The sequence below is a fragment of the Aspergillus fijiensis genome, assembly GCF_003184825.1.
Source record: "Aspergillus fijiensis CBS 313.89 unplaced genomic scaffold BO72scaffold_7, whole genome shotgun sequence".
Classification (NCBI taxonomy): domain Eukaryota; kingdom Fungi; phylum Ascomycota; class Eurotiomycetes; order Eurotiales; family Aspergillaceae; genus Aspergillus; species Aspergillus fijiensis.
The window spans coordinates 484,747-508,553 of NW_024468983.1; the positions used below are offsets into that span (position 1 = coordinate 484,747).

Below are 23,807 nucleotides of genomic sequence, written 5' to 3' on the forward strand. Positions count from 1 at the left end.
TTAGAGAAGTCAACCTCGTCCTAGAACAACCCCTCCCTTGCTCCGTATCAATTGTCGCATGATCCACCGCAACTTGCGCGCGTCGTCATGTCCGCCGGATTGCCTTTTCTGCAGAAGCAGCGCAAGCCCACCCTCACGGAATGGGCTCATATCACTGACCTTCAGAAGTAAGTTTCCGTTTCGCCTCGCTGAATCTCCTCTTCGCTTCCGCCCGGCCAGTTGGCTCAGGGACCTGACCATCTATAGCTATGAGGATCTGACCAAGCCCGAGCTCGCCGCGGCGCTTGACTCGCACCTTCAAGCTCACCAATCCATCTTCATCGATGATGCGCGCCTCGGCGATTACTACAGGCGTCTGTCAGGATCTCCGCGCACTTTCTCTCCTGCCAAGAATTCGCCTGTCAAGACATCGCCGACCAAGAGAGCACCTAAGGTGGAAGGCACTCCGTCGGCAGACGAAGCCCCCAAGTCAACGCGCAAGAGGAGCTCCAGATCCAAGGTGGAGTCTGTGCAAACGTAAGTTCCCCCTTGCTTTTGTTTGTCGTATTCGTCCGAAACCTGCGACTTCGGCTTTGCATGGATCTCGTTTGCGCGTGCGATACTCGATGTTTACGTCATCGCGGACCCGGGCTGATTTGCGATCCTCACGACAGGGATGACTCCGATGTTCCCCAAACTCCCGGCCAAACGCTGGTGAGTGTTGAACCCCCATTGTCACCACTGGCGGCGGCGCTCCCGCCGTCCCCCGCTGTGGTGACCGATGTGATCGATCGCCAAACGGCGGCATGGGGCAAAAACCTCAAGGACATTTGGAACGCGTCGGGAGTGCAGGAGCAGTCAGATTCGCTGCGCGCCAACCTGAGCAGCGTCAAGGCCATCGCTGTCTTATTGTATGGGATTGAAAGCTTTGGTGTCTTGCGGTTACTTTTTCCTCTGAGACTGTTGACCCGCATCCCCGCTGTAGAAGCGGTCCATTCACCGGCTTTCGATATCTCGGCTCCTGACGCCTTCGTCTTGGTCGAGAGCTCCTTCTGGACTGCTTTCCTTGGGTGGCTCTTCACTAGTCTCGTCATCCCCTTAACCGTCGCGTATTTCTTCAATATCAGCTTGCAGGCGGCTCAGAGCGGTGGTCCGGCGGCCAACACTCGGCGTCAACGGGCGGCAGCGGCCGCGCAGCTCGCCAGCTTCGATCCTCTGAGCTTCCACATTGCCAAGGCGCTCATCGCGTATCTGGTTTACACCGGCAAATTCTCTTACTGGGGCTTCTTCAACGATATCGCCGTCGAGGATATCAACAATGCTATTCCGGGCCGCTGGCCCGGAGTCATCACCGGTTCTGCGATCGGTGTGCTTACCACCCTATATGAAGCTATCCTTCGGAAGTAGATATATCCTGTCTACATGTCCGGTGTGATAGCTACTACGTTTACCAGTTATATAAGCTTGTTCTGTTCGGCTCGCGCCGAATGACCAAGTCTTGGCATTTCTGGGGTTGGTGTAAGTGAATTCGACTTGTGCTCAGGTACTGTGGGAGCATCCCATAATCTTTTAGGCTGTTCTGGCAGCGAGAACAGTCGATTCCGGGCGTGGGTGAGATGTTTGTGCAATGGCAGGTCCAGAAAGAAGAAAAAAAGATATCATCTATCTTAGAGAGAGAAACTGGCGGGACCGATGGATCAAATCGTGGAGCTGGTTTGAATTTGCTTTGGTGTGTTTTCGCTTGCTTTTGTGCATGCTATGCACGATTGTCCTGAGGCGTATTCTGTCTTTCGATCTTGTTTTGTGTTTCGGGTTGATGTCTGGCGTACTCAGCAGGGTGTTGTTGTTGTTGTTGCTGCTGTATGTTCTATGAAGTCTAGGGGACCTCCCCCTCACTTTGGGTTGCGATTCACTGCTAAGGTTTTCAGAAGGCGCTTCTTGGTTTTCGGGGATTAGTGTTTTTGCTTTTCTTTTTGGATGTGATATATCTCTCTATCTGCTAATTGTGACGTAGCAATCGAACAAGAGCTCTGAACAGACGATTCGAGTCGTGAGTTAGTACATACATAGGAAATGGCCATACCTGCAACCAAGAAATCTATCTCATCTATCCTTGAAGCTCTATAATAAGTGCGATGCTAGATTCGACGAAGACCAAGCCCAAGCCCAAGCCCAAGCCCTCACGGCGCTTCCCCCCAACCCCCAACCCAACCCAAGTAGGATGATGGGTGGATACTCATTTCTTCTTAAACCGCTCCGCCAGCTCCAAAGTCAACAGCACCGGCATCTTGGCCTCGACCTCGACCACATCCGCCCGAATATGGTTGCTCGTGCTCAGCTGGCCCCCGATCTCCGTCTTCCAGTCCCGCACATCCCACTGGAATCCGGCGGTGGTGATCCGCGCCGGTCCCAGGAGCGGGATGATCCCGACGTTTTCCTCGAGGAGATGCGTTTTTTCCAGGGTGGTGGTGGTGGTGGCGGTGCTCTGCACCTCGGGGATATCTTGCTTGTTTTGACTGTCGGTGTCATGGCTGGGTGCTGGGGTAGTGGCGGGGCGATTCACCCGCGGCGTGTGCACGATATTCCGGCCGGGGCGGAGGATGAAGGTTATGCTTTCTTCGGAGATGAGGTAGAGGTTTCCCCCTTTGGGGTGGGGTTCATCAATGCTGGAGCTGCTGGTGGTGGTGGTGCTTGTGGTGCTTGTGGCTCGGAGCTCCTGCGTCATGTAGAAGAGGTGGTGGATTTGGGAGAAGGCTTGGTCGACGCGGCCGCCTAGGCCGCCTAGGATGAGGATTTCGAGTTGAGGTCGGGTTTGGGGTGGAGTTTGGGGGTTGGTGGGGGAGGTGGTAGCTGGATTTGCTGCTGCTGGTGTGGATGATGATGATGATGATGATGGGGTTGGTGCTGCTGCTGCTGCTGCTGCCGCCGCAGCAGTAGCGAGAATAGTCGCTGTGTTCCTTTGGATGTACTGCAGGCTCTTGTGGAAGTCCGTGCTGTAGTCGTCGATGTGTTGGATGACGGGGACGCCCAGGGTCTCGTAGTGCGTGCGGATCTCCGGGTGGATGGAGTCGAGGTCGCCGATTATGGCGCTGGGGAACTGTGGGGTTTCTGTTAGTTTTTGGGAGGGGGAGGGAGGAGGTTGTGGGGAGAGATGGAGAATAGGGGATGATGATGGGATATTTCTTGGTTTTGTTTACAGTAGGGAGGGGTGGAGGGGACGGATGTACTGATGATGTACGGTACTCACATCTGTAAATTCCCTCCCGCGGGCCTTCATCATCTCGTAGAAGCGGTTTGCGCCGCCGTCGGCGCAGACGGTGATACATGCTGCAATTCGTTATTAGCCAGTGGTCTTATAGCTTGGATGCTTGGGCTGCAGGGGGGGTGGGTGTAGATGATTGGACATGTGTAGCTTCAGGGGTCAAACAGTGGTTAGGTACTTAGTGGGTACCTAGGTAACTCACCATGTCGCTGTAGAACATCGTAGGCCTTTTCGTTGATGGGATGGTTGAGGATCAACAGGGCATACGGCGAGGAAGGGTATCCCTCGCGAAAGAATTGCGTGGGATCCCACTCTGTCACTGCCATGGGGGTTTTGAGTCGGTAGGGCAGGTCCATGGTATCTTTTTGTTCTTTCTGGTGTGAGACTGTCCTGGGAAGGTTGTTCGGGGTGTGATAGGGACCGGCGTTATCAAATGCGAATTTTGGAGACGGAGATGGGTAGTCCCCGTTCTTTTTTGCTTGCTCGTGTCCTAATATTTGGTTCTGTGTTTGAATCGTTGTCCTTGATAGTGGAGATGCAGACTCAGAGTATAGGGTTCGCATTCACGAGAGCATCTTCAGTCGGTACACTAAAAAGGTATTGTATGTAGTACACTTACTGTCGATCGATGGTCTGATCTGGAATGATCTCAACTGATAAGTTCAACCCCTCCCTCCTCCCTCTTCAGCCACAGCCACATGGCTGCGCCGATTGCGGGGTGTGGCGGGAGCCGGCAGAGGCTGACGACAGGCTGACTAACTTTACTACAGCAGCCGTTGTCATTGGCTCCGCTTCTCGTATTCCCCCCAAGCTTCGATCTGCTACACATCAGTAGACTTGCCCTTCAGTTTCTCACGATCTGCTTATAATGAACATCACAGGTGAGACTCAGCTCCGACTATGGTAGCCCGCAGCAAGGGCTGTGTACTCTGCGTGCAACGTAGAGTCAAGGTTGGTTCATCTTACTTCAGAACTAAACCATATCCACTGACTGTTGCAGTGCGATCAACGACAACCTGGATGTGCGAAATGCGAAACCTATGGAGAGCCGTGCCCCGGTTATGGTCCTCGCTTTAAATTTATTGCTGGGAAGCCATATCGCACTCAACGACGTCGAAAGTCAGGCTCTAATCAGGATGGCTCATCCCCCGAGTCACTCGCTGTAGTCCAATCCCAGCCTCTGCGGCAACGTACAAATCCGCTGTGCAATCTCTCATCCATGGCTTCGGCTGATATAAACTTGAGTCAGTGCCTTTGCGTCTTGACGCAGGAGATTTCTAAGCCATTTGCTGCGAACTCGGCGCATGTTACGTCTCGCTGGTTCGGGTTTCTGCCTACAGTGTACGGACGCAGTAGGACCTTGGACTTGACGATTAAATCCTTTACAGCGCATCAGATAGGTAACTTGACGAGTGATCCGCAAGCGGCGCAGTATGCGAGACAGCTGTACGTTGAGTCTTTGTATCGACTGCGGACCTCGTTGGGCAACTCCCGGGAATGTTACTCGCCCGAGGTGTTCTGTGCTGTAATGCTTCTTTGTCTGTACGAGGTGAGTTGCGTGCCATGTCTTTTCATCACAAACGACTCTAATGCACATAAGTTGTTCACCAATTTCCACGACGCAGATGCCTGGATGAAACATGCTAAAGGATTGAGCCAATTGGTGGAGCTACGAGGAGCAGCTCGCTGCACCACCGAGTTCGACCATGTGCTGCTCAAAGCTGCTCGGGGTCTGATAGTCATGTACTCTCTCTTCTCCGGGCAGCGCTGCTTTCTAGCCTTGGAAGAATGGCACACTGTGATGAAGCAGCACCCCAATTCCGGCCTGGGTGCCGATCTTGCGAACCTGGTCGAACAGTTCTTCGCGTACTTCACCTCTGCGCCCGGTCTTGTGCATCAGCTTTACGACCTCAAAGACGCAGATTTCACTAAGCCGGATACTGTCGCCAAAGCGAGTGATCTGCTCTTCCAAGCCTTGGTCATGCAGAATAAATTATCCGAATGGCTCGCCAATTTGTCTGCAGTCACGCCGTTGCCTGGTGAGACTCGATCTGCGTCAGGGGATCTGTATTATCCTACTGTGCTCGAGTACTCAGATGAGAGCGCCGCGTCTATTTTTTGCGGGTATTACTCTTACATGATAATCATACACGAGATACTGAGGGTCTGCGGTTATCCTGGTGATCACAGCGCCACCGTTGTCTATTTCCGAGACCAGATCTGCAAGTCGGTTGAGTACAATGCTCGGGGTCTGCTGGGACCATATCGCATGGGGTTTCCCTTGAGGGTGGCCTATGAAGTTGCGGATCCTGCTACGAGGGCTTGGATCGAGGGTCGTTTGGAAAGGCTCTCGAAAGTGTACGCGGCCGTGCGTCCACAGAACTTCGGATGATCACAACATAAAACCTCAACGATACATAGTTTCTGTTTATCTACCCATGGCTGACCCGAGAAACAGCCGCCCAATTTATACGCTTAGACCTCTGGGTCAGCTGGGCCTCCCTTAACAGGCCACAGGGGCTCCGCTACGGCACGAGCTAGCAGCAAGATAATGACAATGAAGACCTCCATCACCAGTCCCATGCCCACCATAACACCCTCACTGCCGTCGATGGGGCTGAATTTCCGTGGACCAAACTCCGCTAGCAGGAAGTAAACCACGCGGACCACCAGAAAAGGAAGAGCACTCAGCACTATCAACACACAGCTGTGTCCGGCTGGTGAGAGGACGGAACGATATGTCACCGCCAACCAGCTCACCAGACCACACACAAAACAGAAAGTGGCGGCAAATACGGCTCCTCCAGCATACATACAGCCAGGGATCCCGATGCACTCGCCTACCACTACCAGAACAATGGAGATTATGACCGGGAAGCGAAAGAAGTGGAGGATGAAGCGGACATGTTTGGGGAAACGGGAGTTTCCGGGGCCGGTGCGACCTGCTTGTCCACTGTAGATCGAGAGTTGCTGTCAGTCGTGTCTAGGTTCAATGGTTGGTCCTTCTCTTTTGTCTTACCTTCGCAGAAGGACGAGGCTCACCTCAAACAAGAGAGGCGAGAGCCCAATACTTTGCAGAACGGATTCTGCTATGAGCATTGACTCGTTTGGATGGCGATTGGAGATCACCATGGCCGAGTCGGCGATCCGGACTAGGTTGACGGAGGTCAGTGCATGCTATTAGTGCACTATGGTGTACATACTCTGGGATAATATGCCCAACAGCCCCCACCATGAGTACAGGAAGCACCGCGCAGGGCGTTTCTGTTTCCTATGGTGCCAGTAACGCCATTCCTGATTGTACCTCATGAGGAATTGGACCAGCTGGATGATCGAGAATAAGACAACCTCAACTATGGCGACGTATCGCTTCTCTGGAGATGTTATGGCGATGTTGGGATTATAGCCAGCCATGTTGAAGTCAACTGGGTTACAATAAACTCAGCGAAGTATACAGAATGGACGGAAATATAGAGCAGGAGACGAGGAGAAGACCAGGCGAAGACACCAAGGTGGAGTGCTCAGCCCGGTTATATATACTAACAACATCTTCAATTAGACTTTTTCTCCCTCTTTCATCGCTTCGAATTCTTTTTCTGCTCGCGTGAAAGCTCACAGGATAGCCATGGCCATCCTCCTGCCTGGTGGAGACATCGCGATGAGTGACCATTCTAGGTTTAGCGCATCTGGTGCGTTAGTAACCAATCATACGGCTCTTCCGTCCTATAGATCGCGGGCGAAGTCTCCCACCCATTCACTTAGGCTGTCTGTGCGCATCATATTCTATGGATATCAGCCGCACATTTGTACCTCAAGAGTATGTGAAGATCACGAGAGACATGGGGTTGGATCTACAGAGAATACTCAAGTGGCCTTGGACATCCCTCATCTAGCGCTGGATTCATTGTTTATAGAGGCATATACTGACGGAGGATTGCCTGATCATTTAGTACTCTCCCTTCGACTACATGAATGAGTACTGGGAGTGAAAAGCCAGGACGTATGTCCTCCACCCTAAAGGACTCTGCCATCTATAGCCCTGAGGTACCTACTACCTACCTACTAGGTACTAATCGCACGCGTCGTTGAAGTACAGCGTAACTATGATGCAATATGATTGGTTGTGCCAGCCTGACTAGCCCCTCTCTGAAAGCGGTAAGGATGGTGCCTGAGGTGTCGATTTTGCCAACCTTCCGTCCATTCTTCTCCGCAGTTCGCACTGGATTTCCAATCCATTGACTGTCTATTACCACCTCATCCAGCGTCGCTTTCGTCGGGCATTGATGTCTCTCCCCTTCTTTTAATACCACTCTCTACTCCACTTCTCAATTGATATCCCTCCCTCTAATTCCCGTCATGTTCCGCTCCGCAGCTCGGGTCGTCCTCCGCGCGCCCGCTGTCCCAGTCCGTGGCCCGGCCAGCAGACGATTGATAAGCACTTCTCCCGTTGACAAGAAGTCGAGAAGCTGGAAGGGAGGCATCGTGCGTCTGGGTCTGGCTGCTGGCGCAATCTACTACTACAACACCAGCCCTGTTTTCGCGCAAGACCCGAAATGTACGTATTGTCCGCTGTTCCGACATTTTCCTCCCGAAGCTTGGTCATCGTTCCGAGATCAGAGCTATGTCGTCACCCTGGAGAAAGACGACCAGACACCGAGAAGCGAATGAAGTTGACTGACAACCTGCATTTAGTCTCCTTCCGCTCCCAACCGCAGCCTGATGCTGTCGCCGAAGAATCTCTACCGACCCTCGACTCCGTGAAGCCTAAGATCCGTGAGCAGAAGGCTCCCACTGCCACTCCCACCCCCAACCCCACCCCCAGTATCACGCCTGCTGCGCCTCAGCCACCTTCCGAACCCACTCAGATCGACCCTGCGGAACTTGAGGAACAAGCCGGCCACGAAGCTGCTTTCAATGAGGAGACTGGCGAGATCAACTGGGACTGCCCTTGCCTCGGCGGCATGGCCCACGGACCTTGCGGAGAGGACTTCAAGGCCGCTTTTAGCTGCTTTGTCTTCTCCACCGAGGAGCCTAAGGGCATTGACTGCATTGACAAGTTCCAGTACGGAAACCTTCCGCCTGTCGGGTCCTAGAGCGCCGCTAACAGTAACCCCCCTTAGGGCTATGCAAAACTGCTTCAGACAATATCCTGAGGTCTACGGTGCCGAGCTGGAAGACGACGAGGCCCCCGCTGAGGGTCAAGTTGCCTCCGCCGCTCCTGGCGATGAGCAGCCCGTGAGCGCTGCTCAGATTGATGCTTCCTCCACCCCCGATGAGAAGCACGCCCGCGCACACGAGGTCAACGCTGAGACCAAGTCGCAGCTTGCGGAGAAGGGTGAGCTCCCCGAGAGCGACGAGCTGATTCCCAAGTCGTGGCACGACACGGAGGCCAAGAACGAGGCCCCCGAGCAGACCAAGAACTAAGCAGCTGTGTCAACGAGTCTGTTATCATACGAGATCACGAACTGAAGTTGCAGGAGTGACAAAGGCTGGGTGTGGATTGAACCGAAACCACGGAGGAGGTGTTTGCGGCAAGCGGGATCGCGCCGTATGTATCAGTATATGAATGTGTTTCTATATCTTATACCCCCACCCTCGCCTCGTTGTTTCTCGTTCTCTTCTAGCGTGCGTCGGCCTTGTCAGCCAGCCACTCAAGCCAATCCGTGCATTCGTGATTGCTTTTGGGAATGGACGTTGCAATTTCTTTGGTCATTGGTCTTTATGAACCCGCATCACGGACCATCTCCTTCTCTCCCTATATCTCCTATTTACTGTTGAGTTCCTGTATCTAAAATCACTGTACTTGTATGTTTTCTTGTGTTATGGTCATTTAGCAAGTCCGGAAGAGAGAGACGACATGGAATAGAGATAGACCAGTGATTTGTGATTATGTGATCTGGCAAAATTGGTGCTCTCTGTGTTCTATTGTTGTATACGTGCGCAGTGTTGATAGAAGGGTGCGGCTAGAGGTTGTTACACCCGACTTCGAGACTTTGGTGCCTCTGAATGCTTGATCCTCTATTCTCCTTCTGGTTGATCACTGCAGCACTAGAGCTGTTCATCATCCTCAACTAGAAATCGACCTTAAAATGAACCTACACCTACACTTCAGTCCCCAAGCCGGTAAACGGTACCGCAATACACTCCGACGGGGCACTGCTGGCACCTGCGGCATCAACTCCATCATCCCCGAAGGGGACTAGCGCGTTCCCGTCGCGTCTTCCCCCCCCACGCGTCTTGCAATATCAACTGTAGAGAGATCCACGCCCCTCATTGAATCAGATGGAGATAGCATAGCGGCGGCAGGCATCTCAAGTCCAAGTCCCACCACCGCAGTCTCTCCGACACGCCATCTTTTTCCTCTTTTCTACAACAATCCCACCAAAAAATTTTAGATGCCGACAACTTCTTCGTCCCCCTCAATCCCCCCCTCCTTCGACCCAACCATCCACCTCGACACCGACCCAGCCCTCCTCGACTTCGACCAACCCGACCAACACCCCCTCGCAAACGCAAACCCCCAATCGGAGTTGCATTCCTTCTCCGACGACCTCGAGGCCCTAGACCTCCAGCGACAGGAGCGCGCGCGCAACCGGACCGTGATCCAGCATCGCGCGTGGAATCTCTCGGATGTGTTCCGCAGTGACGAAGATCTAAGACCTGGTACATTTTCCCCCTATCATTTCTTTTGAGTCTTTGAGGCGGGACGGGGCGTTCGATACCTATCTGGGGGAGAAAGCAAAAACAGCCGGGATTGATTATTTTATGAGAGGTTACGAGCTTTTTTCGTGCCGTGAATAGACAATACCCCCACGAAAAAGCATAGAAAGCATCAACTCGATTCGCCGGTTCGTGAGTTGGCTTGGTTGCCGTCGTCGTCGCCGCCGGGTGTTTTGAGGATGCCGTTTATTTCGTCGCCTGCGCCTGTTCCTGCTGATGGTGGTGGTGGTGCGGGGGAGGCAGGTGTGTCGGAGACGCATAAGCGGAAGATTGAGGAAACGGGGAATTCTGCTGCTGCGGAGGTGGCTAAGAGGCCGAGAATGATGGGTGGGTTTTTGGACGATGAGGACGATGAGGATGAGGATGAGGATGGGATGGAGGCCTTGCGGGATATGCAGCAGATGGATGTTGGTGGAGGTGGGGTGGATGAGTGGGTTGCCCTGCCTGGGTCGGCGTCGTTGTCGAAGCGTCCGGAGCGATCGATGCAGTCGGTTACGGCTGCGGAGCCTAAGAAGCCGAAGGTCATGGGTGGGTTTCTGGATGACGACGACGATGACAACAACGACGAGGATGAGTTGGAGGCGCTGCACGATGCGCAATTCAAGAGTCAGTTCATGATGCAGGAGCAACTCATTGAGCTGCCACTCGTTGACCTGCCTGCCATTCCGAGGCCGTCGCAGATCCCCCCGCCGCCACTGCAGGAGCCGAGCAGCTCGATGCCCACGACCATGTCGCTACCCTCGCGCAGACCGACGAGGTCGATCCAGATCAAGACCTGCTCGGGCAAGACGCATCATGTTGCTCTGAAGAAGCCGGCGAGTAGGGTGTCGTATGAAAGACTCGTGGCCGGTCGTTCGACTCCAGCCCCGGGTCGGGCTCAGAAAGCTTACTATGGTATTGAGATTCATCGGCTCTTGGACGAAGCTGCGAAGGAGGAGGAAGATTGTGCTTCAAAGGTGGCGAGACCACGCCCCTCCCACACGATCCAACCGTCCATCGAGCCCGCGCTGGACGCTGGCCACAACAGCAAGGCCAGTAAGCACGCTAAGGCGATGTGGACGGAGAAGTACCGCGCACGCAAGTTCACGGAGCTGATTGGCGATGAGCGCACCCATCGACACGTCTTGCGGTGGCTGAAAGGGTGGGAGCCGATTGTCTTCCCCAACCTGGGCCGGTCGAAGGCGAAGAAACCCATGCGGAAGGACAACAACGAGGATGAGGAGCCGGCTCACCGCAAGGTCTTGCTTCTGTGCGGCCCCCCGGGACTGGGGAAGACCACCCTAGCGCATGTCTGCGCTCGACAGGCGGGCTACGAGGTCCTCGAGATCAATGCTAGTGACGACCGAAGTCGAGATGTTGTCAAGGGTCGAATCCGGGACTCCCTCGGAACGGAGAACGTCAAAGGCATGAATGTGGAGGTCGGGGAGGATAAAGTGCGCAAGGCGGGACGGCCGGTGTGCGTGGTTGTAGATGAAGTGGACGGGGTCGTGAGCGGATCTGGGGGCAGCGGTGAAGGTGGCTTCATGAAGGCCTTAATCGATCTGGTGATGCTGGATCAAAAGAACTCGGCACGGAAGGCTGAGAAGACGTCGACCACTGGCAAGAAGAAGAAGGGCGACAACTTCCGCTTTCTGCGGCCTCTCATTCTGGTCTGCAATGATGTCTATCACCCCAGTCTCCGGCCGCTGCGGACTGCTGCTATCGCTGAAATCATCCATGTGCGTCAAGCGCCAATCGAGAACGTCGTTGCGCGGATGAAGCGAGTGTTCTCCATCGAAGGCATCCCAGCAGATAACGACGGGGTCCGGCGTCTCTGTGAGGCATCCTGGGGCATTGCCCGGAGGAAGCAGATGGGCGTCAAAAGCAGCGGAACGGCTGAAGGCGACATTCGCAGTGTGCTTGTTGCAGCCGAGTGGGTGGCGCACAAGCTGCGCAGCGAGTGTCCATCCACGCTGAGGCTGACGCGCAGCTGGCTGGAGCAGAAAGTCCTCAGCGACAAGACCGGTGGCGGGACGTTCTTCAAGGGCCTGAACCGCGGTGGTGTCCGAGACCTCGTGGACCGCGTCTTCACCGAAGGCGCTGGGTTCGCCGACGCCCCCGTGGGCGCTGATACCTTCCGGGACCCCTACGACGACTCGGCCCGAGTCCCCGTCGGCGTGGCAGACCTGCGCAAGCGCCATGCCATCAACCGCCTGCGCGAGATGGTCGACGCCAGCGGCGAGCACGACCGCTGCGTGTCCGAGTGCTTCTCCTCGTACCCCTTACAGACCTATCAAGACGACACTTTTCTCTCCAAACCCAACACGGCCTACGAATGGCTGTACTTCCACGACACCATCTCCTCCAAGATCTTCTCCCACCAGGACTGGGAACTGGGCGCCTACCTCAGCCAGCCCGTCCTCGCCTTCCATCACCTCTTCGCCTCGACCTCCGGCAAAGCCAAAGCACCGACAACAACAACCTCCTCCGCGGACGCCGACAAAGACGCCGCGGAGGAAGAGCACCCATTCTCCGGGCCCCGCGCCGACTTCGCCGCCTACGAGGCCCAGAAGCAGAACCGCGCCCTGCTGACGGAGTTCCAGTCCTCCTTCTCGGCACCGTTGAGTCGACTCTTCCGATCCACGGAGTCGTTGGTGCTCGACCTCGTCCCCAACCTCATCAAGATGCTCTCGCCGGATGTGAAACCGGTCGTCGTTCGCGGCAGCGGCGAGCAGCGGAGTGTGGCCAGCGTGCGCAAGGAGAGCGAGCGCGCGCTCGTCCAGGCCGCCGTGCGCGTCATGTCCGGTCTCGGCGTGCGGTTCGAGAAGGTCCGCGTCGAGGGCGCCGGCGGTGCGCACAGTGGATGGGCCTATCGAATGGAACCGTACGTTGACCCTTCCTTTGCCCCTTTATCCCCGCCAGACGCCCCCCCCCCAACGATCCCATCAAGTTCGATAACCCAACTAACCTGCGGGAAAAAAACAGACCCCTCGACACCCTCATCACCTTCTCCCAAACCAAAACCAACACATCCACCACCACCACCACCACCACCACCACCACCACCACCGCCTCCGCCCCCGTCCGCTACGCCGTCCGCCAAGTCCTCGACCAGGAATACCGCAAAGAAACCACCCTGAAAAAGTCCACCGATGGCGGCCTCAAACTCACCAACCCCAAATCCAGCACCAACAATGGTACCCAAAAGCCCAGCCCCGACACGGCCAAGAAATCCGGCGCCGCAGTAGACGGCGTCGCAGTGAAACGCGATTTCTTTGGACGGATCATCCAGGAGCCGTCGCCGTCGGCGGCAGAGGGGGCCGAGAATGACGACGCTCATCAGAAGAATGCGGCGGCGCAGACGGAAATGTCCAAGAGCGGGAGAAGGGTGTGGGTGACGTACCATGATGGGTTTTCGAACGCGGTGCGTAAGCCGATTTCTTTGGCGGAGCTGTTGGGTGATTTGTAGATTCGCTTTCTTTGGAGAGTAATGATTGAATGAGGTTTGTGGTTCATTTATATGGTATTGCTAGGTTAGGGCTGGTGTTTAGTTTGTATGGGTTATTGGTGCGGTAAGGGATCTGGGGCGGGCGGGGGCTTTCATTGAACGAGTTTATACTTAGGTGCGAAGGTACTGTTCCACTTGTTCTGCCTTCGTGTCAATCTATTGAGAACCATAGAGTACGGTTAGATGAAGGTCTGCTGCTCCTATTGGTATATACTTCCTCCGATGCACCCATCTCATCTAAAACTTCTCATCAAGAAAAGGAAAGGATTCATAAACAAATGCCGACCCCGAATATATCTCATGGGTGGGGGGATAAAAACAAACAGAAATAATTCAAGCCATCACAAAAAGGACACCATGCAATACAAAAAACACACACAAAGAAAAAGCTAAGCCTGATTCTTCAACTTCTCCGTCAACTCGGGCACCTTCTCAAACAGATCCCCGACCAACCCCACGTCGGCGACCTGGAAGATCGGCGCGTCGGCGTCCTTGTTGATGGCGGCGATGACCTTGCTGTCCTTCATGCCGGCCAAGTGCTGGATGGCGCCCGAGATGCCCGCGCACAGGTACAGCTGCGGGGCGACGTTCTTGCCCGTCTGGCCGACCTGCAGGCTGTTGTCGGCGAAGCCGCTGTCGACGGCGGCGCGCGAGGCGCCGATGGCGGCGCCCAGGGTGTCGGCCAGGGGCACGATGACGCGGTCGAACTCCTCCTTGGACTTCAGGCCGCGGCCGCCGGAGACGACGCGCTGCGCCGTCGCCAGGTCCGGCCGCTCGGACTTGGCCAGCTCCTCCGACACCCACTCCGTCTGCAGGGGGGCCTTGGGGTCGCTGCCGGCCTCGATGGCGGCGGCGCCGCCGCTCGTCTCGACGCCCTGGAACGAGGTGCCGCGCACGGTGAGGATCTTGATCGGGTCGGTCGATTGCACGGTTAGGATGGCGTTGCCGGCGTAGATGGGGCGGACGAAGGCTATTTTTGGGGGATGATTAGTTCTTGGACGTGGGAGAGTGAGGTGAGGTGAGGTGCTTCGGGGTTTGTGGTGGTGGGTTGGGAGCTTTTTTTTTCTAAGTTGTGGCTCCGACACCGGAGATAGGATGAGGGGAAAGTTCAGAACACAAGCAAGAGAAGACGTACTATCCTCGCTCTCAATGCCAGTGATATCGGACACCTGCTGCACATCCAACAGAGCTGCCACGCGGGGCAGGAGACTCTTGCCGAAGGCCGAGTGGCCGGCAACCACGTGCGTGTATTCGCCTTTCTGGATGTTCTCGACGAGCAGAGGGGCGTAGTTCTCGGGGAGGCCCTGTTTTGTGACAGGATTAGATTAGCATGTGATCAGGTAAAAGTATCGGCGCCAGCCTTTAATTGCGGGATTGAAAAGTAGATTCCATAGCGGAGGTTGAGCTGGAGCTGGCATACCTTCTCGTAGGCCTCATTCTCCACCGCAACGACCTTGTCCAGACCCTTGATCTGGGCCGCCTCGGCCGCGGAGGTCGCCTTCACATTGGCCCCGGCCACGAAGGCAGTGATAGGGCCCCCGAGCTTTTGGGCCGCGGCGATGGCAGACAGGGAGGAGGGCTGGATCTTGCCGTCACGCTGTTCGAGCACGGCGAGGGTGGAGAGCAGGCGGGCGAAAGCGGCGGAGGAGATGGCGGTGGTAGTGCGCGTGGAGGGGAGGATCTGGGCGCGGGCGGCGCGGAGCACCGAGTTTCTTGCGAGAGGAAGCATCTTGAGGTAGGCGAAATTGATTGAGTGGGTGGGGAGGTTGAAGAGGGGAGAGCTTGGAGAGGAAAGAGGAAGAGGAAGAGGAAGAGGAAGAGGGAGGGGAAAGAAAGGTGGGGAATGGATGGGTGGAAGTCTTTCAGGTGAAATTGAAGGTTATCGTCGGATTGACTGGCTTGACCGCCCGCTCGGCCAGTCAGTCACAATCGCCGAACCCGCCGGCGGCCAAATCACCCGACGGACGGCTGGTTCGGTTACTCCAGCTTTGGCTGTGCCAGGCAGAATATCCTCGGTACAATGTCAATCATATGTCATAATTCAGTTGACTCCGTAAGATGTACAGAACTTTTGCTGTTTATTCTTCTTATTCGTCCAAGGGGTATTGAGGTACACGCCCTGATATGATAGGAAAAAAAATAAAACTCTAAATCTAGAGATGGAGGAAGATTGAAGACAAAGCGAAACAGAAAAACAGCGCCGGTAGACAAGAACAACCCATTGCTTATTCAGATACAAATCCGTGGAAATCAAAACAACACCGGAGGTATAGACTTGATTGAGTGAGAGTTCGAAGCGTAGGACAATTATGAGGTCGACTTTCTCTTCTTCTTACCAGCGCCAGCCTCGGCTTTCGTAGGCGCCGCGCCATCTTCCAGCGCCTTAGCCTTCTGCTTCTGGAGCTTCTCTTTCCTCGCCGCCAGCGTCACGGCATCCTCATCGTCCTCAGCGGCGGCCTTGGCCTTCTTGGCCTTCTTGGGGGCCTCGATCTGCTGCTGCTTCTCCTCGTCGCCCGCGCTGATCTGCTTGCGCTTCTTGCCGCCGGCAACGGTCTTGGCCACCTCCTCAGTACCCTCCTCGACCACGTCATCGTCCTCAAGCCACAGCTCGCTGGCCAGCCAGATGGGCATGGCCATGGTGTTGGCGCCCTTGATGTGGATCGCCTTGAGGTTGCGCCATCCCTTCGTCACGTACTTCTCCGTCAGGCCCGTGACGACCGCGTCGATGTTCTCGGCGAGCTGCTCGGCGGTGAAGTTGGACGCACCGACGCGAATGGCGGCCGTGGTCGCCGGGGCGAGCTGCACGGGGGCGCAGTGCAGCGCGCGCTCGATCTCCCGGGCGACGATCTCGGGGGCGGCGAAGGCGCTGCCTTCGTCCTTGCTCTTCTTCGCCTTGGCGTCCTTCTTGACCCGCTTGCCGTCGACCTTCTCGATCGCGGCGATGCGGACGGGGATGGGCCGCTTGCTGGACTTGTAGAAGGTCTTGCCGAGGGTCTGGACCAGGCGCATGATGATGCGGTCGTCGGCCAGGAAGACGTCGTGCTCCGCGAGTAGCTGGCGGCATTTCTCGAAGCTGTCGTAGCGGGCCTTCAGCTTGTTGTATCCGATGACCTTGTCGATGCTGTTGGTCAGGTGCGCGGGGAAGGACGGGTCGGCGACGATGTTCTTGACCGCGCGCTGCGGGTCCGCGGTGATCAGGCAGACGCTGAGCGAGGACTTGGTGTTGAGCGAGTGGGGGATCGGGATCTTGCCGGGCTTCAGGCGGTTCTTGTCGACCACGTGCTTCTTGGTCGTGAGGACGAGCCACACGGCCTCGTTCTTGACCGTCTGCTCGCCATCGGAGTCCTCGTCGTTGTCGCCGATCAGCGTCTTCTTGGTCGCATTCTTCTCCTTCTCCGCCTGCGTGGTCTTGATGTGGCGCAGGAGTGCTTCGGATGCTCGCGAGACCTGTTACGAATGCTCATCGTTAGCGGGTTATTGAAGTTTCCCTCCGCTGTATGTGAGGTGTCTCGACAGCGCATGAGCTGTGTTACGTACCTGGCTCTTATCGAGCTGGTAGGGAGTGCCGGAGGTCGCCTTAGTCGTCAAAGCCGTGGAAGACCCCATTTTTGCGGTGATGATATGGAAAATATTGCAAGAATCTGATAGGGCTCGACTTCCGCGATAGTCTAATGATAAAAAAAAATTCATGGGAAGGCGGTAGCCACTTTATTGCCGGTCTTGGCGGTGGGCGAGCACGCTTAGTCAGACACCATTGCTCCCCTGGTCATGTGACTTGGTATATGCTCGTGGAAATCACATGAGCAGAGGTTTGTCTTTTCTCGTCTGGGACTACAGGCGCGATTACAATCGCATGTCAGGAATCTTGTTAAAATGCAAGTGAGTCACATGTGAGCAGTGCAACGACGCGAGTGCTGGCTGTCTCCGGATGCTTTGCTCCCCCCTCAACCGTCCGTGACACAGTGGGATGATGAAGAGACGGTCTGTAGGATGAGCTAGGCGACCCAGTCCAGTCATTTATGATTATCTACATGGGATCGAGTTGATGGCTTACACAGGGGCGTGGCTCTGAGCTATTGGGTCTTTCGACTCCAAGTCAATGCCCACTTGCCTTGTTCACGGCCACGAGGTGAAGAGTCCCATTCCCCGAAGACCACGCAGGCCACGGGTGATGGAAACGTGATGTTTCACGGGCTTCTCTTCACGATGTGCGCCCAGTCCCTTGCATGTTTCATCCTAGGAGTATTGTCAAGGGTTTCCGGATTTGCGCGTCCTCCACCCACGCACCAGCCAGGGATGGATAATCGCTCTTGTTCATTAGAAACTGCGCACAAGACAAGCAATTAGCTGTGGGACTACTGAGTCTCGGGGACTGAAAGTCTATCCAGAGCCAAGATGATGCTTCGGTAATTAAAATCTTGGAAACGGTTTCTCAAGAAGGTCTCGAATAGATACTCGACTGGTTTCACTATCACCAGAAATTGAATTGGTCAGAGCCAGCGATTTTGCATCGCCCATGACCGTAACGAAGGATGCCTGGTCAGCGAAAGAGACAACTGTAAAGGCAGGTCAGTTAGCGGTGAGGGAAAGACAACCGGGACGAATGATGCCATATGCTGGATATTGGTTTAATAAACGACGAATAGGCCCAGACAGTCTTGGGCAATCGAATACTATGAGCAAATAGTCAGTAGTTATATTGGCAGGTAAGTCAACCCATGCGCATTGACCATGTGGATTATTGCAGCGAGAGGGAAACAGGGACTGGCCTCGAGTATTTCTTCAACCTGCAGAGAGTTCTTGTTCACGCAAGAAGAAGAAAAAAAAAAGGAGGCATAACATTCCGCTTGGCAATGGACCAGAACCGAGCACAAGCCACATGACCGACCGACCCTCTTTTCGAATATGTCTGGCCATTGGTTCGGTTGGTGTAGCTGATAGTAACCTATAAGTTAATATCCTAGTGGTTAGGGGATTGAATGTCCATTTCCCGTCCTCTACTCCGTATTTGATCCGATTACTAACTACGGAGACTACAGCCATCTTGGATACGCACTGGCAGGCTACGGTCGTAACAATGGGATAGCGTTGCTTGACAGTGCTCATCGTTCGTCCGGTTGGTCGCCCGCCCAATTCTCCGGTTGGGGCCAACGCAAAATGCGTTAAAACGGAGCAGTCGACTTGTCGCCGGCACATGAGACAGTTGGTGGAACAACAGAGAGAAGCTTGTGAGGTAGATAGGAGAGGGGTCGGTGATTCAGGCACAGATAGACGATGATAGGACCAAACCGATGTCATCGGTGCCTGAAACAATAATGCGTGATGCTACCGCGGATTAAGATTTTCCCTTCGGGTCTCGGGTGCCGCTCCAACAACTATGACCGTCTGTTTACATCCATCCTCAAAGCAACCTGATTCGAATGATAGGTGAGTTTGAGCTTAAACTTCAATGCTTCAATGCTAGTGCTCCCTTCGAATACTTCGATAGGCTGAGAGCATGGGCAGTCATTTCCCGTACCACACACCGATGGTCAAGTCCACGTCAATAGCTGAGTCGTTCGGGGGGATTAGCTTACTTTCCGAGGTCTAATAGTCTGTCTGCCTTGGACAAGAGGGCAACGGCGACTATTTAGTTATGGGGGTTAGATTATTGAATCAACAATGAGTTCAACAGGCCTTTAGTCTAGTAGTAAAGTAGCAACTAGCTCAGACATGGCACGAGAGACCGAGCATGCGTGGAAATAACTCCCACGCCTGTGCCCCTCACAATATACCCGGTTAGGCGTAGTGTGACCCCATCCTTCAACTTAGGTTTGTTTTAGCGCTCCCTGCAGCCCGGTTAGTGCGTTGGTTTGAAGTAAGGTACGGTTGCTGTATCTGGGAGATTGGTCCCCGCCGGTGGAAAATCAAGCTAACCAAGTCTCGGTTGGATGCTTTTCTTTCAGTCTTCCCCCCCCCCCCCCCTCGTCTCCACTCACCTCGGGGTTTTTATCTCCCCCCTATACCTTAGTAGCCTTCTGGCCCTGCTCTCTGGCCAAAGACAATTTGGTAGGCTGTTCATCATCCAACACGAACTCAACTGCCAACACCCTCTCTCCACCCAAACTATTGACTTTATCGGCTCCAACCCTCCGTAAATTGAGCGGAGAACGGGCAGGCCGAGGAGAATATGGGGAATAAGCAACCACGCGGTCATGCTCTGCAGACTGCTTGGCATCAGACAACCCACGTCAAATTCCCGGTGAAGCCACGCAAGCCCATAGGTTGCTATCAGCGAGTGCCCCTGGGGAGACAGAACTCCGTGGTAACCGGCACATTATACTCCATGTATAGCCCCTAACGAGTCAGCCTGGATGTAGTCTCCGGTTGCCAAGCTTTAGGCTAAGGCGCGATGCGGGAGTCCTCTTCCTGGCAGGAATCTGTAGGACACGGGGACGATGTTGTCGACGAAGGGGGGAAAAGATTGTGTCAAAAGTCATCCTCCTTTAACATACGGCGAACTGTAACTATTATGCTATGTTGGTTGTGTTTGATGAACGTGTTCAGGGTCCAGCTAGATATTGTGCAACTCCCCAGCGATCTCGTCAGCTTGGACCCCTAATGCGTGGTAGCCGGGGTGTTGTTGTGTTGTGAGGACGGCTTTGGGGGCAAAGGGGCTGAAAAAGAGGCTGCCCTGGTCGTATTGTTAAACTCAAACAGCGGGCCAGGTTTGATAGGCGAGTCGCATCGTGCTTTGCTGGCTCGGGAGCTTGCGCGTTTTCCTGGATATGAAATCTGCCTTGTTATGCAGGTACTGTGCAGGGATGAGCCATCCGTAAGATGTATGCAGATAGCAGTGATGTACAGCATTGGTACAGCTGGTATGGCTTAAGCAGTGACTTCTCATTTGCTCAGCATAGAGACTCTTACAATGTTTGTATCTTTCGTGTGCTGGTGTGTATAAGACCCGCCCTTGTCGAGCGGAAGAGCTTACCGCCGGGATATATCTTCTGATAAGCTTCTATTAAGTAGACAAGATAAAGCTTTTAAGCCAAGTAATCTGGTCACTGTTGAGAACATGCTTGGTACATTTGCAAGCAGTCGAGTCTGTAATGAAGATCAATATAAGCATGGGTCTGATGTTGTCCGTCTTCCTGTGGTCAGAAGCCTGAACAAGAAATGGCAGCCTTTGTATTACCGGGCTACCCCGCACTTGTAATGAGCATCTCGATCCAATATCAGTTGACAACAGTGAAGAAGATCACAACAGCCAGATGAGATAAACATGTCACACTTACTGGCACTCTTTTCTTGTAAGCTTATTATGATGATCAAGATCGGCAAATTAGGTTATTGCCTGGTGGACCAACATTAAGTATCACCGGTCGGGTTTGGCTCAGATGGCCACCTACTGCTCTAAGCGCATCAGAGGATGTTACAGAATCTAGAATCCCATGACAAGGAATGCGTATCTGAATGATGAGTATAGGAAATGGCTTGCTATAATTGCGCGCCCGGCAACTGCACGTCTATTGATCACGGTAGACTGTAAAGGCGTATGGAATGTAGTTCTAGCGTCAAGATTGTCTCCAGAGCAGCCGATGGATCTCCCATTACCTAGCAAATGTAGGCCAGCAGCCTCTCAGGCTACATATGCATCAAGGGAGATCTGACATCGTCGCTTATCATTGTCGTGCCAGACCTGAGGCGCAGACCAGGCGCCCTGATGACAGGTAGTAGCGTCAAGCTATATTTATTTAGAGTAGCAATGGACCTGCATTTGAATACGGCAGTATAACCAGGCAAGCACCCGAAACTGTGATCGAGATACTGCCTACGCCAACAGACTTGCAATCATCTCATAAGTACGGAGAGAGAGCAATCTGTCTCCCTTGCCGAGTCGCATGAAGCTGCCCCTGAATATACCTACTCGTCATCATCGAGGACATCAACAATGTCTTAGAGCAATGCCGTGAGGTATAATTGATATCTACTATAGATGGGGAATTATACTTATTTTCAGCCACCTGGTGTGTTGACGATCTTAACGTATGACATGTAAAGTGCCTCGGATCGGTCGCCAGGGATCCTGATCATCTCACTTGCAGGGTGTTTAACAACGGCTGCAGGGGTTCCGCAGATAGGCTGGAGGCTATAATACCGAGCATAAGGGCTTAAGGGTCGGCTTGCGAAAGGGTTAAAAATATCAGAGGGCCCCTATTCGGCCAGACTCGCGCACTGTGCAGATCCATCCAGTAGGTGGTTTAAACTTGCTTGGCTCTGAAAGAGTTGAGAGTACGAAGGTGGTCATGGGTAATGGCGTTACAGAACAAATACTGAAGGTTGGGGTTTGCCGAAGGCTGAAACAGCTGAAGATCCAGAATACTGGAGAGGGGTTACATCACTACCCGAAGCGCTTTGCGCCTGCCAACTATGAGAAGGATTCGATGAGATGGACCCTGGCTAGTACAGTACAATGAACAACAACCTAAGAACAACACATAAGGCAGGCAGTGCAACTGTTTGTTGATGTTGATTTTGTTGTTGTCCGGGATGTCTGACTTGCTGAATAACACTTCCTTGATCTTCCCTTTCAGTTTTCCTGCCGCCAGGCCGACTGCGCCCACTAATGCAGGCCAACATTAAGATCGGACATGAGACATTGCCATGGTAGGCCGATTTGTGGCCATGGTTCGGCAGCGCCTCAGCCGGTGATTGGTGTGCCTGAATGGGGACAAAGTCTGATTTCCACCGGCTGAGGGCCGAATCTCACCCTCAATTGGCTGGGAGGTTTAATTAATTTCGGTAACCGCCAAGCAAAAGCGTGTCAGGAACAGGAAAGCTCCAAACATGCTGCTGGCGGTGGAAGAAAAATAGGCAAGGATTTAATGCCCGGCCTGCGAATCCTCCCCAAGTTCGGTTACTCAACACTGTTGGATTTGTTCCAGACAGTCACCCCGAGTCTTGGCTCTCTCTCTTCAAAGGTAGAGAAACAGAAGAGAAACACATTGGCTGGGCTGTGAGTGTTATTCTAGTATGGAACCTGGCCCCTCTCCCCAAATCCCCACTTCCTGGCTTCACGTTGCCTTGTGGGTGGTCTTTCTTTGAGCGAGCTGATCCTGGCGGACTTGGCTTGGGGGGAGGGGCAAGGAGAGTTTTCTATCAACCGCCCCCTATTTGTTGTCTGAAGGCAATTCAAGGTGTAGAATGTCAAATTCTTGTGGGATCTCTGGGGGTCTCCGGTCTCCTGTCATCAGGGGGAAGGCACATACCGGAATGTGCCTCATACATTCTTGAGATCTCTGTCCACCTTATCTAAACGACTTTTTTTTATCAAGATGAAGTATAGGGACTGTACCTCTGATCATACTAAGTAACATGATAGCCAGAGATCACAATCAAATTGAATACAGTCCAAATACTGGAAATGTAATATCCGAGTACTGAATCATGACCGGACACTAACCATGTGGGCCCCCCTAATATTAATATTATTTTTCTTTTTTATCCCCCCATTATTATTATCACCAACGATGGCCGACTGACTAGTGTAATATTATTGTCTTTCTTTTGGCCTGTCCACTCTCTCTTTCCTCTCTTCTCCACGGCCAAAGTGCCACACACCACTACACTCTTTTGCATTTAGTTTAACCCCTGGAAGAAAAAAAAAAGGCCTGCGCGCACGCTTTAGTGTCTGTCTTGTTATCCCCCCTCCTTTCCTTTTTCCATTCTCACCCCCTGGTCCAACTGGATCGATCTAACCGCTTACCTACTCTCTCTACCGTACTTTCACCTGCCCTTCATCTCCCCTTCCGGTTCCCTTTTCTCTCCTCTTCCTCCCTCTTCGCGACCCTCCTCAATTTCTTCGCCTTCCCTGAGCGTTTCATTTTCCCCTCCGGCTTTCGCCTGTTACCCACGCGAGAACTTCCTGTCCGACCAGAGGGACTAGCTTCTCTCTCGCACGCTCTTTTCGGGAACCTCCTTTTCTTCTCACTTTCCACTCCTTGACCCTCTCATATTCAATCGCTGCACCTTCGATTCGTGTACAGATTTGTTGCTTTCTGTCAAGAGCGCGCGACTGGTTTGCCGTGACGTTGCGGTAGGTTACCACTGTTCATTGTTATACTTCACTCCCTCCCCCATGACCCGCATGTTCATGAGTGAGTGCTCGCGCGACGTGGGCTGAAGCCGCATGGAACTCCACTTAATGAGTCGCATCGCGGGTCTTCATGATCCCTAATATGCCTGGTGAAAGGCGGAGATCAAGGCGATCCCCATGCCTGGCCCAGGAAATTGGCTGAACGTGACCATCGATGATCGTTTGACGAACATACTAATGTGATATTCTTTGTTGGTATATACAGAGTTCATCGATTTTCT

General features: G+C 53.8%; 9 protein-coding genes across 9 annotated transcripts; 5 read left to right on the forward strand and 4 right to left on the reverse strand.

Moving 5' to 3' along the window:
• Positions 1-87: 87 nt before the first annotated feature.
• BO72DRAFT_370421 (uncharacterized protein) lies at positions 88-1,386 on the forward strand (the record flags this gene model as incomplete). The annotated part of the gene is made up of 3 exons (XM_040940966.1): positions 88-167; positions 247-516; positions 654-1,386. The coding sequence occupies 3 exons, from the start codon at positions 88-90 to the stop codon at positions 1,384-1,386; spliced, it is 1,083 nt and encodes a 360-aa protein (XP_040804942.1).
• Positions 1,387-2,215: 829 nt separating this feature from the next.
• BO72DRAFT_370348 (thiamine diphosphokinase) lies at positions 2,216-3,567 on the reverse strand (the record flags this gene model as incomplete). Its single annotated transcript, XM_040940962.1, has 3 exons — positions 2,216-3,076; positions 3,227-3,306; positions 3,444-3,567. The coding sequence occupies 3 exons, from the start codon at positions 3,565-3,567 to the stop codon at positions 2,216-2,218; spliced, it is 1,065 nt and encodes a 354-aa protein (XP_040804943.1).
• A 574-nt stretch (positions 3,568-4,141) lies between these two features.
• On the forward strand, positions 4,142-5,633 carry BO72DRAFT_370190 (Zn(II)2Cys6 transcription factor domain-containing protein; the record flags this gene model as incomplete). The annotated part of the gene is made up of 3 exons (XM_040940946.1): positions 4,142-4,192; positions 4,242-4,790; positions 4,842-5,633. The coding sequence occupies 3 exons, from the start codon at positions 4,142-4,144 to the stop codon at positions 5,631-5,633; spliced, it is 1,392 nt and encodes a 463-aa protein (XP_040804944.1).
• Positions 5,634-5,716: 83 nt separating this feature from the next.
• Positions 5,717-6,655, reverse strand: BO72DRAFT_370389 (uncharacterized protein; the record flags this gene model as incomplete). Its single annotated transcript, XM_040940965.1, has 3 exons — positions 5,717-6,194; positions 6,261-6,393; positions 6,445-6,655. 3 exons carry the CDS (start codon positions 6,653-6,655, stop codon positions 5,717-5,719), a joined length of 822 nt encoding a protein of 273 aa, XP_040804945.1.
• Positions 6,656-7,597: 942 nt separating this feature from the next.
• BO72DRAFT_370233 (coiled-coil-helix-coiled-coil-helix domain-containing protein) lies at positions 7,598-8,665 on the forward strand (the record flags this gene model as incomplete). Its single annotated transcript, XM_040940950.1, has 3 exons — positions 7,598-7,796; positions 7,934-8,303; positions 8,362-8,665. The coding sequence occupies 3 exons, from the start codon at positions 7,598-7,600 to the stop codon at positions 8,663-8,665; spliced, it is 873 nt and encodes a 290-aa protein (XP_040804946.1).
• Positions 8,666-10,025: 1,360 nt separating this feature from the next.
• On the forward strand, positions 10,026-13,623 carry BO72DRAFT_264624 (putative sister chromatid cohesion factor (Chl12)). The gene is made up of 2 exons (XM_040940151.1): positions 10,026-12,824; positions 12,926-13,623. The coding sequence occupies exons 1-2, from the start codon at positions 10,141-10,143 to the stop codon at positions 13,407-13,409; spliced, it is 3,168 nt and encodes a 1,055-aa protein (XP_040804947.1). The 5' UTR covers positions 10,026-10,140; the 3' UTR covers positions 13,410-13,623.
• On the reverse strand, positions 13,555-15,306 carry BO72DRAFT_483554 (electron transfer flavoprotein subunit alpha/FixB family protein). Its single transcript, XM_040947809.1, has 3 exons — positions 14,869-15,306; positions 14,584-14,752; positions 13,555-14,418 (listed from the first exon to the last, which is right to left on the reverse strand). The coding sequence occupies exons 1-3, from the start codon at positions 15,175-15,177 to the stop codon at positions 13,838-13,840; spliced, it is 1,059 nt and encodes a 352-aa protein (XP_040804948.1). The 5' UTR covers positions 15,178-15,306; the 3' UTR covers positions 13,555-13,837.
• Positions 15,307-15,508: 202 nt separating this feature from the next.
• Positions 15,509-17,118, reverse strand: BO72DRAFT_422087 (uncharacterized protein). The gene is made up of 2 exons (XM_040942798.1): positions 16,986-17,118; positions 15,509-16,895 (listed from the first exon to the last, which is right to left on the reverse strand). Exons 1-2 carry the CDS (start codon positions 17,052-17,054, stop codon positions 15,756-15,758), a joined length of 1,209 nt encoding a protein of 402 aa, XP_040804949.1. The 5' UTR covers positions 17,055-17,118; the 3' UTR covers positions 15,509-15,755.
• A 112-nt stretch (positions 17,119-17,230) lies between these two features.
• On the forward strand, positions 17,231-17,880 carry BO72DRAFT_264662 (uncharacterized protein). Its single transcript, XM_040940152.1, has 2 exons — positions 17,231-17,338; positions 17,507-17,880. Exons 1-2 carry the CDS (start codon positions 17,322-17,324, stop codon positions 17,793-17,795), a joined length of 306 nt encoding a protein of 101 aa, XP_040804950.1. The 5' UTR covers positions 17,231-17,321; the 3' UTR covers positions 17,796-17,880.
• The last annotated feature ends 5,927 nt before the right edge of the window (positions 17,881-23,807 follow it).

Excerpts from the sequence above, each read along its gene's own strand:
- BO72DRAFT_264624 (XM_040940151.1), top strand. The coding sequence starts at position 10,141 with ATGCCGTTTATTTCGTCGCCTGCGCCTGTTCCTGCTGATGGTGGTGGT. Across the intron at positions 12,825-12,925 it reads TGGGCCTATCGAATGGAACC|ACCCCTCGACACCCTCATCA; the intron begins GTACGTTGACCC and ends GGAAAAAAACAG.
- BO72DRAFT_422087 (XM_040942798.1), bottom strand. The coding sequence starts at position 17,054 with ATGGGGTCTTCCACGGCTTTGACGACTAAGGCGACCTCCGGCACTCCC. Across the intron at positions 16,896-16,985 it reads ACCAGCTCGATAAGAGCCAG|GTCTCGCGAGCATCCGAAGC; the intron begins GTACGTAACACA and ends CATTCGTAACAG.
- BO72DRAFT_483554 (XM_040947809.1), bottom strand. The coding sequence starts at position 15,177 with ATGCTTCCTCTCGCAAGAAACTCGGTGCTCCGCGCCGCCCGCGCCCAG. Across the intron at positions 14,753-14,868 it reads AGAATGAGGCCTACGAGAAG|GGCCTCCCCGAGAACTACGC; the intron begins GTATGCCAGCTC and ends GTCACAAAACAG. Across the intron at positions 14,419-14,583 it reads TGGCATTGAGAGCGAGGATA|CCTTCGTCCGCCCCATCTAC; the intron begins GTACGTCTTCTC and ends CCCCAAAAATAG.